General features: G+C 41.2%; 2 protein-coding genes across 2 annotated transcripts in view; one reads left to right on the top strand and one right to left on the bottom strand.

Annotated features, from left to right (window-relative positions):
* Positions 1-276: 276 nt before the first annotated feature.
* smyd4 (SET and MYND domain containing 4) lies at positions 277-6841 on the bottom strand. The gene is made up of 10 exons (XM_049592083.1): positions 6643-6841; positions 6195-6339; positions 5876-5965; positions 3944-4973; positions 3280-3546; positions 2903-3111; positions 2637-2778; positions 2416-2532; positions 634-757; positions 277-484 (listed from the first exon to the last, which is right to left on the bottom strand). The coding sequence occupies exons 1-10, from the start codon at positions 6777-6779 to the stop codon at positions 361-363; spliced, it is 2385 nt and encodes a 794-aa protein (XP_049448040.1). The 5' UTR covers positions 6780-6841; the 3' UTR covers positions 277-360.
* Positions 6842-7321: 480 nt separating this feature from the next.
* Positions 7322-15129, top strand: part of LOC125898312 (replication protein A 70 kDa DNA-binding subunit-like) — a 55292-nt gene continuing 47484 nt past the window's right edge. The window contains exons 1-6 of the mRNA XM_049592084.1: positions 7322-7440; positions 7990-8037; positions 8729-8807; positions 9826-9934; positions 10026-10117; positions 10208-10306. Coding sequence (XP_049448041.1) covers positions 7408-7440; positions 7990-8037; positions 8729-8807; positions 9826-9934; positions 10026-10117; positions 10208-10306 — 460 coding nt within the window. The 5' untranslated portion in view covers positions 7322-7407. The remainder of the gene's footprint in view (positions 7441-7989; positions 8038-8728; positions 8808-9825; positions 9935-10025; positions 10118-10207; positions 10307-15129) is intronic.

A 15129-nucleotide genomic window follows, 5' to 3' on the forward strand; every position in this document is an offset into this window, starting at 1 on the left:
CATGTTTACCTCAGATTTGTTTAGAGAAGTACATGTAACCTGGAAGTACCTGGTGGATAAGTTGTCTCACGCTGCATGACTACCATTGAAGCATGAAATTGAAATTATTGATGGATACATTTTGACACCAAGAGGTCAGACAGCCACAATGAACTGCATGTATACCTGAGGCTGTTTTGGTAGCAGAGCAGACCTGCTTCTAAAACATTATAATTATATACTGTATAGCAGTATAAGGTACCTGTATTTATAATACATACAACAGCACACAAGGCATACAATCAAAAACTTTCAGTTTTTAATCACTTTAATTACAAAACTGTAATTATATCGTTAAGATTTTCGCACTCGTGTGTACGACTATCCTCGTAGACAGTCCTCCATAGCTTGCAGCTCCTGTAATTCATAACAGTGAGGGCCACAGTGAAGGCAGAGGAGCTGTCTGACCTTGGGGATGACAGAGAGGGCCGGGCCTCTGGCACCACTGAGAGAGGGAGAGAAGAGAGACACAGAGCTGTTATTTCTACTTATAATGTCAGTCAAATATATAAAATACTAGGACACATTTACCATCAGACATTCAAAACGACACGCCCTGAAAATCTTCCCTCGCTGTCTGTACAACTCACTCACCCATTGAAGTGCAGCTGAGATAATTTGAAGAGCTGTCGACCCAATTCGATGCTGTCTTCTCCGTACTGGGAGCTGATAGCTGCAGCACTTTTCTCCAAACAGGAGGCTGCATTGTTCCAGTCACCTACAGGACCAGCAGAGAAGAAACAAAACATTAAGAGGACTGAGATGGTCATGACTAAGAGTTAAAGGTCATCATGATTAATCTGACAATCCACAGAGTCTGACAGTTCTGTTATTGGCTTCTTGGCTTTGACTACATACCTAACGTAAACATGATTTAAGAATAGGAGCTGATTAGCACAACAACATGTAGCTGATCACCACTGTGTTTGTTCAGTAGCTTCTACTACTCTTATTTTCATGTCTGCTACAGTACCAAGGTTTGGGAAAAGTGCAGGGTGGTTATTTCTGACCTAAAAATAAGCCTTCCAAAGCCACACTGCTGCTCGGGCAGATACTATTTACATTTTCTCATGTCTGCTAAAAGTCACACGAAGTTACAACTTAGTTTTATAATCATATTTAAAGTTTGCTTGATACAGTTTGTGTTACATTGTGTTCCTGTTACTGAAAAAAACAAAAACATTGTTATCACCAATGTGGTACATTGGTATGAAAAGTGAATCAGTTCTTCCTTAACCCTTTAGTAGTTTTGTCTGCTGTTTGTTAAAGCGCTCTGTTGAAGTATGTTAAGCCTAATAAAATACCAGCCAGACCTTTTTTTTAGGCGGCAACCTTCCAGGAAGTTTCATTAACATGCTCAACCAATCAACTGAGTGGCTCGTTAAAGGTCCAGTGTGTTGGATTTAGCTGTATGTATTGGCAGAAATGGTTTATAATATTCATAACAGTGTTTTAATTAGTTTATAATCACCTGAAAATAAGAAGTGTGTGTTTGTTACCTTACAATAAGCCATTTCTGTTTAACATACAGAGTGGGTCCTCCTCCACGGAGTCCGACATGTTATTCTACAGTGGCCCAGAACAGACAAATAAAACACTGGCTCTAGACTGGGTCGTTTGCATAGCTGCCAAAGTTGTCCTACACACTTGGCACACGGGAAACATTTAAGTTCTGTAACCTCTTGCTAGATGCTATTAAATCCAACACACTAGACCTTAGAAGCGTTATAAAATTTTATATAAATAACTTTGTCATATTTGCTGAAACTTTCACTTTATCCTGACAGTAGTGCACGAGATCGATAATCTGTGTAAAATGTCACATTCCTCTGCCTCCACTTCGGGCTGAACAAAAACAACCAATCAGAACAGAGGAGTCTCTTAGTTTTTGTTCCACTACAACCAACATGGCTGCTGGGTCACAAACTTTCTCATTTCACAGCTAAACAGTACACTAAAATATAACTGAAGTGAGAGACAGGCAATGCAGTAACAGAATCTTGATTCATATTTGATCAATGCTGCCTAGTTTGACAGTTTGACTGCAGTTCACGAGCAGCGATTGACATGATTGACAGCTGCGTTAGAGACTCCTCGGCTCCGATTATTTTTTGTTCAGGCACTGTGGATCCTTGCGAATGCCATTAGGAGCACGAGGAGTAGGCAGAGGAATATGAGTTTTTCACAGATTATCTGTTTCATGTACTTTTGTTAAGATATAGTGACAGTTTCAGTAAATATGACTTATTAAATGAAATTTTATGCAAGTTAGCAACTGTGGCTTTAATGGTAAAAATGCACCCTTACCACATGAAACAGTAGGGGTGTATTAACCACAAAGCTCATATGCAAATCCTCATGCATTATTAGTCTCACCCATCGTAGCATATGCTCTAGCTGTGGCATCTGCCAGCTCCCCTTGTAGAGGGTGTGTTTCTGCAAGGATCAGTTCAGACTGACTCTGGGTCCTTCTCAACAGTCTGAGAGCCTCATCTGAGGGAGCAGAAGAATGATATGGAGATGTAACAAAGACCTTCTGAATAAATTACAGTGATACATTACTGTATCTGCATTTTAATGTAGGTTTTCACAACCACCTGGCCTCTCTCTTTCCATGAAGTCCACAGCCTTCTCCAGGTTGACCCTGATCTCCTGCAGCTTGTGGCTCACTTCAGATAAAGGCATGCGACAGCCACAGGATGAACATATGAATTCTTTTCCTCTGTTCTCGCTGCTTTTCTGAAAATCACATGAATAATAATCAAATAGTTAAGATGGAACAGTTGTAAGATAAATCTCTAAAGAGGAATGTATTAATAAGTAATACAATTACTAATGCATTTTTGTATTAAAAATCGCCTACTTTCAGAGATCCTTTGCACTTGGAACACAGAAGTCCAGACTGTGGACTGCCTCCAACACCCGACCACTGCTGTCTGCCCTCTGAACCCTCCTCCGCCTCCTCATCCTGCAGCTGCTGAACAGTGCAGGCTTCACACTGACACATGAAATAGTACTGCTCCTGCAGGACACGCTGGCGTTGTTGGGTGGCCATTCTACTGCTGTGAGGACCTAAGGGAGGATTGTGGTTGATAACAGCACAAGTTATAACTCACAAGAAGACAATTAACAATGAGACACTAATGTCAGTGGAGGGTGCTTTAAATGCTGCATCAGGATTGGCTGACAGACAAAATGAAACACACTACATTAACAAGACAAAGTTTAACATTTTCTTACCATAGCAGTGCAGGATCTCTTGTCCAGGAGTGATAACTTTGGCTGCTCGGACAGTCACAGTGACTCCACAGGCTGTGTGTCTGCTCTCAGCTACACACTCACTCAAGTCTGCAGACAGATCTGAACCAGAAGGATCAGCACCAGCTCCAGTTCTGAACACCAGACTGGTGTTGGGACAGCAGGAGTGATTCAGAAGACTGAGAGTTGGGAATATTGCTGTAGCAATGCGGATTTCCCTACTGGACTGCACTGGTGAGTTTGCTGCTCCTGTGAAATGCAAGAACCAGAAAGTAAAGATCATTTTGCGACTCAAGAAAATTCATAGCTGAAGATGCATTTATTACAAAAGCATACATTCTTCTAAAGTGGACTGAACTGAAGTTTAAGCATGGATACAACTACAGCAGACCTTAATCAATTAGGCAATCACCAGAAAATGTATTGACAACAGTTTAGATGAACACTAGAATAAAATGACCCAAATTCACTCATCCTAATGTCTCAAATGTCTTAATTTTCTATGATAATAAACTGAGTACATTTGAAATTCGGACACTCAAGACAAAATGAGGGAACTAACTGCTTTCATGTTTCTAACTTTGAGACAAAGTCATGATTTTCTATTGTGATAAAACTCAGGTTAAGGCAAACACTTGTGAGTCACCTGTATCTTCCAGCATGGTGATTGCCTGGGCGTTACACCTCAGTTGCATTAAGTGCCTCAGAACTGCACTTCCCAGCAGCCACAGCTCCGAGCTCCAACCTGCTGTACCTCCCTCGTCATCTGGTGATTGGCTGTTTGCCCTTAAGGGTCTACTAAAGTCCAAAGATGCAGGTGAAGGTCCTGCCTTGCTGAGCTTTTGGTAGAGAGTTGCTATGGTAACCGCACACAGGAAACACACACTGAGGCTATGGCGATTCAGGTGGTGCTGTAAGTGAAACACGCTCGAGTAAGAGTCACCGTGGTATGAAGCAAAAGGAACGGGCTGATTTGAATGACGTGGACGGGAATCACTGGACTCTCTGTTGAGACAGCTCAGCTCTGGCTGCGTGTGCTCGTCTCTGTTTGGATCCCTGGCCATTTGGATGTTTTTTAAACCCGCCTTTAGCGCTACCCTCAGGGCGAGCTGTGACATCACACCCATCACTATCAGATCTGCTGCCAGTGGACACTCCCAGCGGTGATGTTCCTCCCAGGCATCTCGCTGACAGGAAGCTGAACAGTATCGGCTGTAGCTACACCTCTCACATGGCACGGGGCACAGTGTTTCAGTCAAACACCTGTGACAGCGCCTGTGCTCCACTCCAAGCAGCACTCCCTTTTCTACGTCCTGCCTTCCTCCCTTCCCTTTGACCTCCTCCATCCCTGGTATAAGCACACAGCTGTATGGCCTTTCATGAAGGATCACCTCCCCGGCTGCTATCCTCTCTGCAGCCACAAGGTGTCGACCTTTCTCCGGGCTGAAGCCAACAGCAGCTTGAGGACAAATCCCAAATGTGAGAGGTTCCACAGATGCCCTTTTTACTTCATCTGGGTCTTTACATTTCTTTGAGGCAGGACTGTGATGATCCTCTTTTGCATTTTGACCTACAGAGAGGTGCTTGAGGCACTGTGTGCGACGGTCCTTTAGTTTATGCAAAAGATGAGAGGGATAGCCACTCTTTAGAGCTTTGTCAATGTCATCAAGGGATTCCTGAGGGGAAATACAAAGAAACACAGCAGTGTGAGCCACTAAAAAAGTAGAGATTATGAGAAAAACACAAAGATGACTGACATTTTAATATGTCATCAGTTTAAGTCAGCATTTTAGCTTCAAGACACGAAAGATGAAGAAATAAGAAAGCTAAGAAAGGAATGATAAAGCCATTTCTGTGGGACATTCACTGAGAAGTAGCCATTGTGGCATAAGCTGTGGCAGGAGCTTCATACTGATCCATTAAAACTTCAAAAGGCAACTGAATAGATGATTATCTTGCACACTTCAGATTTCATCTGCAGAGTCATTCAGCCCTACACAAGTACTATCAAACACACATAAAAGAATGTAATGTATCCGACTTGCTTCATTAGAGCCCAAGAAATTAAACAGTGAAACAAGGCTGAACCAATTAGCCAATCATCAGGCTGACAGTCAATAAAATGAGACATTAAAGAAAATGAGTCCCTGACATCTACAATATCTCTTAATGATATTTCATCGGCTCCTGTAAAAAGTTGCTGCAGTGAAAACAGGCTAAATGACAGTGACACATACTGTATGTCCTATCCTGTGGGGGAACAGCAGCTTCCTGACCACAATATCTGCAGACAGACCAGGGTCAGAGCTAAATGCTTGTCTTCCAATCATATAAACTGCACGTTAAGCATATGCGGATACTGTTTACATAGAATTACACATAATTAAACATAATAATTTTCTTCCTGCAGTGAAGTGCTTTCCAATTCAATCACACAATGATGAGGCAATCTGTTAGGTGCCTACAGGCTCATTTTCAGACAACAAATAAGGACCAGATCTGGTTTAAACAGGTTTTTATGATACCACATGTCCGACACCGGCTCATGATTTAGTTGTTGAAGATGGTGCCATCTCACCTGGTAGTGCTGCAGATGGTAGAGCGCAGCAGAGCGGTTGGCATAACACAGAGACAGCTGCTCTGAACTTAGAGGAGCAAAACACATGCCCTGTCAATGGGAGACAGAGAAGCTGGATGTTAATGTGTATTAATTAGGACTTTAAGGAATTCTGCTACATAAATCCAGATGTGTTTTACCAACTGTTCTGAGAATATGAACAATTGCTTTAAAACCAGTTTGCAGTGATATTATTGTCATCATTTTTTTTTACATTACATGATAGCTACAGCCATAAGATAAAGGACTAGAGTGGTGTCCTTTTTCATAATCACTTCACCTGTGAATAGTGCAAAGCAGCTGCAGTGTAGTCTCTGGTCTTAAAGCTAGAGTTGCCCCTCTCCCTGCATTTGGCTGCTTGCTCTGTATCCTTGTGTACAGAGTATCCTGCAGAGATGGACTGCAGCAAGTCCAGGTCATCTTGGCTGTAAAATACAAAAAGACAAATTACAGAGAAACCTTCTCTATGACCAGCAACTGAAATAGTGTTTAAATGTTTCCCAGAAGAAGCTGAGGTTTATTTTTCATATTCCTAGACTAGTTCTGGAAACCTGTGTTCATTTTAGCCAAGTATGCGGAAGTGGGTTCAAGTGAAAACAAGATGGCTGATCAAAAAGGTGTGCTTTAAATACTCAATGGACCTTTATTTAGATTATAAGGTGGTCTGAGGCTGATCAGATGCTGCACCCACGAGCACCAAACAAAAGTACGCTAAGCTAGCTACTCACGTTATCAGAGATAGGGCACATTTGAAAACATCATCGACTTCAAGCAGGGATGTAAACTTGTCGTGTAGCTCGGAGTCGAGCCCAGTCCATTTCTGGGCAACATGATCCTGCCACTGGACGCACGGAAGATCCATCATGAACTACAAATAAACCACATGGCAACTGGAGGACAGTTTAGGGTTTGTTTTGGTGTCACGCCTGCTCGCTGCAGAGAACAAGCTAGCGTGGGTGAAAGGAGAGTTTCCGAGTAGAACCTTCAAAATAAAAGCCGCACCGTTTAAACATTGCTTTTCAATTAAAACCCATCTCCAAATTTAAGGTTTGAGAAAGGTTACCTTTATTGCAACGCATTATCACGAGGCTTACAACAAAACTGTCCCTTCAGGCCGTAAAAATGTGCTTATTTGGAGGGTGAATTTTAATTTTCATAGGGTAGCGACTAAGTTATAGCTCACATTCCTGGGAATGTGTATCCTACTTGTTAAAAACATATCCAGAATGTTTCGTTCATGCATCATTAAACGTTACCTTACGTTTTTAAGTTAACTTTCATTTTGTCATCACGTCTGCCCTGAGAATGTCTACAATAATCTGAGCGTATATACTTTATTTTGAAGTCACACCTTTCCCAAATCCGGTGTTTTTGCCGAATGTTACTAAAATATCGCTTGTTTCGTTTCTCTCGCGATAACTTCCGCACCTTTGCCTTGGCAGTATATATGAGCTAAAGTCTGCTGGATTTGAGAGCCACTTTAAACGGAGGCCATGAGTTTAAAACTCACACAAGGGGCAGTTGAAGTAAGTAAGAATATCAATATAAGCGAATTGCTGTTTTTTTCCTCTCTTGCCTCGATGTCTCGTCGCTTGTATTTAGCTACGTAGCTCTGCTAGCTGCAGCTGTTAGCGCTGTCAGCTAATGAGGTTTGGTGCGTTTAGTGTCACAGCTGACTCTAAAGAACCATAAACAGACCACACTGTTTAAAGTTTAAACCTTGCTGTTGTTTGAAGCCTAATAGTAAGTTTATTTGATAATGTGGGGGGATAAATGTAGGCGTTTTCCTCATTTATTAAAAACGCAGAACAGTGCATTAGTTGTGTGGTTTGACTGAAATCTTGTCATACCAATTCCTCCCACTGTCCCGCACATATGGGGTCCAAATGAAAACAACAGAGCGGTCTGGTTATGTTCATAATGTTTACCTGCTAGGGGCGGCACCAAATAATTGCCACCTCATTAACCTCCAGTCAATGTTGGTCTGCAACTTTGCATTAGTGGCATGTTAATGTGATGGGACAGGATGGGGTCAGGCAGGGGATACTAACAAGTCCATCTGTGTTATTGTCTAGGCCCTGTTCAAAGGTGAAGAGGTGAACAATCCTGTGCTGCAGGTGCTGGTAAGTAAATTTAGGATTCCCCTTTGACCAACCAGTACAGCTATATTGTATTTAAATGTTCCCATCTATTAATCAAAGTCCGAAAGTTATAAATTAAGTTATCTATAAACAATGTGCCCCTACTTCTACCAGTGCAAAGCCCTGCAGTGCCAAGAGATGAGACTCACTCAGCTGATCCTGAATATTTCTCACAAACCAGTTCAGTGTTCTGCCCCAGAATCAGAGTCAACCAAATTATAACACATCAGACTCAAAAATGCACACAAAGATAAATTCAATCTTTTGTGGCCATAAAGCGACAGTACACTGAGGCAACTGATGTGATGTGAAGTTCTGTAGAGACGGAGCTGCACTTCCTCACACAGTGGCCAAAACTGAAATCTTCCTGAAGGAGTTTCAATTTCAAACCCACACCCACAGTTTGAAGGTGGTTTCAATAATGAAACACTACAGATTTATCTCCCTGCATTTCCTGTCTTTCTCTGGGCTTTTGCTCTTAAATAGATAATATGTAAAATAAAAAAAATATAAGATGATTGTACAAAGAGCATTAGTATTGTTATTGTTAATATTACCTTTATCATTGTCCTGTGTACATGGGGTGGTTTGATTAATTAGCATGATGATCCTTAGACTTTAAACCTGGTGTTGTTTTGCTAATAAAATCCTTCCTTCCTTCTGTGTCTGTCAGAACATGCGTCAGATCATAAATGGCGATGCACCTCCCAGGTACCGGCTCATGATGAGTGATGGTCAGCACTCTCTGTCTTGTGAGTATCTTGGAGTAGCCAGAAAACTGTGGGTTCAGTCTGACAAAGATGACTGACAAATATGTTAAAAAAGTATTTCACCACTGGAAAGATGGTCTTTTCATAAAATGAGGCTGTCTGTGCAGTAGAAGGACACAAATACTCTTGAAATTGGTGCCACATGACCAGAGAAAACAGAGAAAAAGGACTGTGGCATTTGCTTTTACTCAAGAAGTAGAATACTTACAACCACCAGAATGCATAGCTCCCTACCGGACCAATAAATACTCTCGCTTGTAGGTGACGTAATGTGAACTTGTCTGTTTGACACAATGGCAGCCAGCCAGTAATAAACAAGCTTGTGTATAAGTTAAACTGTAAGCTAAAACATCTGTCTGAAAACATTTAAGGCAAAAAATAGGCAACACTGTAACAGAATCTTGGTTTATACTTCATGGCTGCTTAGTTTTACTGTTTGATCTCAGTTTTCAGCCCCCAGTTTCACTATGCAGGAAACAGGAAAGTGTCCACTTCCTGTTCATTAGCTTGCACTGTTACAGCTAAACAGGGCACTGAAATATGTTTCTGAGGACATTTTTGGCAAGAAGTAGGCAACATAGTAACAGAGTTTTAGTTTATGTTCCATGAGCACTGCCTAGTCTTACTGTTTGATCAGTGTTTGGTCTAAGTTTGAACAAGAGATAGAGAGTGTGTCTGTCCAGTCTGTAATCTGAGCAACAGCCCGAGAGCCAGTGAAACTTCCCTTCTAGCAAGCAGGGGGATCTGGGTGCTGTCAGTAAGATGGCGGGAAGTTTACTACAGTTCATTTACACATACTACCCACATTGTTATGATACAAAGCTCATTGAAAATTGGCGAAGTATCCCATTTAATCCAACAAGGGTAATATTATGAAGTACAAAAGCAGTGTTCAGCAACTTTGCACCTCAGAACATAACTAAGTAGCAGTGATAGATAAATCTGTTGACTTTTTTTTTTAGATGTACATGAATATATTTGTATGTGTTTGTGTATGCAGCCTTCCTGCTGGCCACACAGTTAAACAATCTCCCAGAAGAGAACCTCCTGGTACCTAACTGTCTGTGCATGATAAAGAAAACCATCACCAACACGCTGTCAGATGGCAGGTACGTGTTTTCATTTGCGTGTCCTTCCTTCCTTCCCCCTTTTCTCTGTTTGTTTGCTGCATGTAATCCCCTTATTTTAAATTTCCCTCAGGCATGTGGTGATTGTGTTGGACATGGAGATATTGCAGTCAGCCGAGGAAACTGGAGGGAAGATTGGAAATCCCACTCCATATAATACAGATGGTACAGTTATTTTAAAATGCACATACATGAAGTTATGAACCATAATAAACAGCTTCTGCAGGTCCCTTATGGCGTTTGTTCAACTTGCAGGTAAGACGTCATCGTCACAGAAAATGGACTCGGATACCTCTGTCCCGGCGCCCCCTCCATCTGCGGCAGTACCTGGACCCTCCTATGCAAACACCAGCAGTGAGTGTCATATCAAAGATTTTCTATATGATTTCATGCTTCTGTGTGTATAATTATCTTGTCCTCTCAGGCGTTACACATAAATGCTGTCACAACTATCAGTGTAGTTTTATTTCTGGTACTTCCGTCTTAGTAGTTTTTCCCACCAGAATCTCTGCAACATGCTTGTGTGTTCATCCTTGTTTATCCGTCACTTACATAGCAGAAATAGCTTTTCGTGCTGCTGACTTCTCATGCTCAGCAGCAGTAACTAAAGACAAATGTGATTAGCGTGAGCAGTTTCATACTTGGCAGTGAAGGAGAGGTAAATTCTGAGCATATTCTAGTTTTCCCAAACTAGAGCACAAATAGCAGGAAGTCTCCACTTTTTTATGAGAATATTCCACAGCCAGCAAATTGGATGAATGAAACTTATCTGTCAAGCACACACTTATTAATTACTACACTGACATTCAAGATAGCAGGAATACACAACAGAAGAACGCTTGCTTTCCATGTACGAGTGAGCAGCATGAGGCTGATGTGGATTAAATATAACGCGAGAAGATGCAGAGTTTGGTGTAGCTATCAGAGTTATTTAGGTTTAAAAAAAAATCTCTATTCTGTGTTTTTAAGCCAGCTGCAGAAATGGAGTATTGACAGTGGTAGCAAAAATATATGTGGATGCATTCCCAAGCCACTGCATGCAAAGCAGAGACGTCTGAATAAATCATTTTTAAACACAACAAAACAATGCACCCAGAGGCCCTCGAGCCCTCTGTTCATGGATATTACATGTCATATGGATTGATACTACTCATTTGCTGTGCAGATTGGAGTAATTAAATATGTCACTTATATAAACAAGTTCTAATTTCCTCATTTAGCAAAGTTAAAGTATTGAGCGTTGGGGCTTTGCTCAGCCTGAATGCAGTCGTGTTGAATAGGAGTCACGGAGGGTGTTCTTTATTCTGCAGTCATGCAGAAGAGCTCAGAGGCTCAAACCATATTTGTGGTTAATAATATAAAGTCAAGGAAGCAAGCAGAGATCATTTTAAGGAATAACTAATTCATCATCATAAGCCTCTCAGTTAAATGACAAATTATTGTGTCTGTATTATAAAAAGAATAAAGAGAAGAGAAATACATACATTAATTACTAAATGATTTACATTAAAAAAAAACATTTAAAAATAGCATAGGTGCAGACAAGGTGCAGTTTTACATCTCAACATAACAGTAATAATTAGACAGTCATTAGCAGGTGTATTACACTGTGGCAGGAACTGAATGACAGCTTCAGCATTAGAGAACATTTTAGGAGTTAGATTGCTGTTACTTTTGGCCTAGTTATTTTAGAGTATCTGAATAATTTGACAAGCTCTCACCAACAGAGGGAGCCATGTACCCTTTGAGGAAATGGTGCTGATGAATGATTTGCAGTCCTCTCACTGGCTTCTCTCCTCAGTACTGTTGTTCTGCGGCCATAATTTGGGACCAACAGAGTCTTTGTTGTTCAGTTTCAATCTCATTTACCATACCACTCTTAAACCAGCACTATGGACTGAAAGTAAGTCCTGGTTTTCAGTCCTTTTGATATTCATAGGACTTCTGTGTTCAAAGGCTGTATTCTGAGCGTGAATTAAGAACCAGATGAAACGGGATCACGAGGCACAGCGTGGTTTTCAACCAGTTGAAGGTAGCCTCAGCAGATGCCAAATTAATAGAAGACTGCAGCTCCTTTGGCTCAAGCCCCTGTTTTCATAGTATGCACTTTTATCATATTTACTGCTCAACTAACAGAGCAGGAAACTATCTTGTCGCCCAGTGGCCACTGTGGCAGGTGGAGTCCATAATTTACACCTTTCGCTGTTTTACCACCAACCAGTTTTTTATAGCAGAATAGGACCTCCAAATGATGGTTGGTTTTCTGCCAAAATGGCTGGTGCCATGTATCATGCCTAAAGTAGACTGTGTTTTATTGGCTCGTCTTTTATTAGCTTAGTCTCTGTTTCACTCACTTGTTTTATACCACCAACTGCTCTCAGCGTCGACATTGATTTTGTTATGTGGCAGAAACATACCCAATAGTCCTCCTCAGTGGAGGATGTAGGCATGTGGGTGGATAATGAGTGCTTGGTATATATTGTGTGTTTGTGCCTGTGTAGGTGTGTGTGTGTGTGTGTGTGTGTGTGTGTGTTGTGACTGAGGGAGCTTGTGTGGGCCGATGGCTCCTCCAGTTCATGGCTTCATGAATATTGTGTTGTGGACTGAATCCCCTTGTAGCAATATACAGACGGGAGGGAGAGAGAGAGAGAGAGAGTCAACTAATTTGACTCAGCAAAGATAAGACTCTGTATTAAGTAGTTCATCAGACTCCTTCCTCGTTATATCCTTTGAATCATTTTACCTCAGAGATCTGGCCAGATAGAGAAAACCTGCTGCCCTATTTAATTGTTCTGTTGATAAACTGGTCCTGCATCCCTCTTTAGAGCCAACAACAAACCTTGTGCATAACATCTCGGAGTGTTTTCTCTCACTGAATGTGTGTGATTACTTCTCAGTGTTTTCGTAAATTGCGTTTTCAAAAGGTCGATAAATTTGTGTGCATTCACGTGATTATTAAATGCAACAAATTAAGTGTTTCCAATGAGCTGTGGGCGATGTAATGACTGAGTAGGCTGCTGTTTTATTAGAGGGTCTGGGTTTAAGCTGCTGTGAAGACTTTATAGTCCTTCAGCAACAGAGACTCTTGCTCGTATCACAGCTCCTCCCAGCAGGGATGCAAGAGCTTAGACGCGAGGAAGAGATGCAAAGACAGAGGAACTGTATTTACCATACAGGACATCCTCGCTCACTTCAGGGTCATTTTTTAAGAGATGGCTACTTCTCAGGATGTAGAGCATCTCAACTGCCTGCCGCCTGCCGCAATAGCAATTACAGATCTATTGCTGCGTCAGAGCATGATAGAAATGACACAGATATAATGTTTTTATTACTGAAACAATAGAATGAGAAGGAGAATGACGCTGCAGGTACAGTAAGTCTGTTCAATTCAGGCTCAGGCTGGATATTACAGGACAAATAACTGCATCAGTGCAGCTCGTTAAGAAAACATTTTTCCTGAATGAGCCAAGATAGACTTGGAGCAGAAAAAAAGAAAAGAAAAGTGTTTGGCTGATGAAGGAAATGCAGTTTTTATGATTAATTTGTGATTCAGATTAAACACACATCTAAGAATTTTAAATTCCTGGATCAACACAAAAAATGTTAAAGCTGCTGTTGGTGCTATTTGTTCTGCAGTATTGCAGTCATGTTATAATATATTAATATTATAGTATTGCAGTTTATTAAACAGTCAGTTTGTGCGTTCCTTTACTTTTCCATCAGATAAGCTGACCAGTCACTGATTTTGATTAAAACAGTGTTTCTGTCCAGCAAGAAACTTTCTCATAGGTGCACCTGTGGTTCCTCAGCCCTCGTCCTCTCCGAGACATATCATCCTTGATGATGGCAGACCTTGATCAATTTCACAGGTCACAGGCCAGAGGACGGAGGAGCGAGGACAGGAGAAAGTGTGATTAGCTGAATGGAAAGCACCCTATCAGCTCCAGGCGTCCTGCTCTGTGCTGTAGTGAAGCCTGACCTCTGACATACTTGGAGTGGGAGGATGTGGTCAGAGAATATTCTTACCTCTGGTGTCAGCATAGTTTGAAGGAATAATTTTGAATGTTTTTAGCATCTGTTAATGTTTTGAGCGCGCCTTGTAAGCTCTGCCAGTCAAAGCGACTCTCAATTAAAAACGTTAAAATTTTCAACATAATTTTAATATTCTGGACTGTATTTAAAAAAAAAAAAAGAAAAAAAAAGGCAACTAGTCCTCGGTAAGCATTAGGTGTAGAGCCAAAGGTCATGACACAGTAGTCACTGACAGTTCTGTGTTCCTATTTAAATATTCATCAGTAGCAACCCTTGAAATAGACTACCTTCAAACTGCTTCGCAGATGATATTTAAATTCCAAAAAGAGATCTGCACTCGCTGAAGTGCAGTTAAAAAAAAAAAAAAAAATTCATTATTCATCACTAACCATTCTCTGCAGGTTCCCTTTGTCCTCACAACTCTTTCCCTCTTCTCCTCTCTCTCATAAACACACACACACACTCACAGTTTTTTTCACACTGGCTTTCCTATTCACTTTCTCTATTTATTTCCTTTTTCTTGTCTATATATTTCTCATTTTCTCTCTTCCCATAGTATCCTCACCAACCAGGCACTCTTCACAAATGGGCTGTTGAATACGTTGGTGGCATACATATTAGGACTCTGTACTGATCTTAATCACAAAAAATGAGGATCCTTGATAAACCTCTATGCCCCTCTCTTTGCTCTGTTCATCACCCATCCACACCTATCATCTCTTCTCTTCTTTCACTACCAGCTTCTTCCCTCTGAACCGGATTGCGTGTGCATGAATATTGATGTTAATTACCCCTCGCCTGAAAATAGCTGTTCAATCTGTGATTTCCCTAAGGAATTTGCTCATGACACACACACACACACACACACACACACACACACAATTGTGCACACGCGCAAAGGAAGGTATCACAGAGGTGAGTATTTGTTGTGCTCCGGAACAGGAGCTTATATCAGGGGAGTGGTCTCGGTGGAATTGGATCTTTTTATCCCTGACAATTCTTCCCTCAAATGCTTTTCCTCAATATGGCTCATCATTCATGCCAAAATGAGGCATTGCGTAAAATATATTGTGACGACAGCCGAGTATTTAGTCTGAATCACTGCTGATGGGGCTGATGCAACTTTTTACTGTGGGAGGTGAGAA

Source organism: Epinephelus fuscoguttatus, linkage group LG12 (assembly GCF_011397635.1).
Source record: "Epinephelus fuscoguttatus linkage group LG12, E.fuscoguttatus.final_Chr_v1".
Lineage (NCBI taxonomy): Eukaryota > Metazoa > Chordata > Actinopteri > Perciformes > Serranidae > Epinephelus > Epinephelus fuscoguttatus.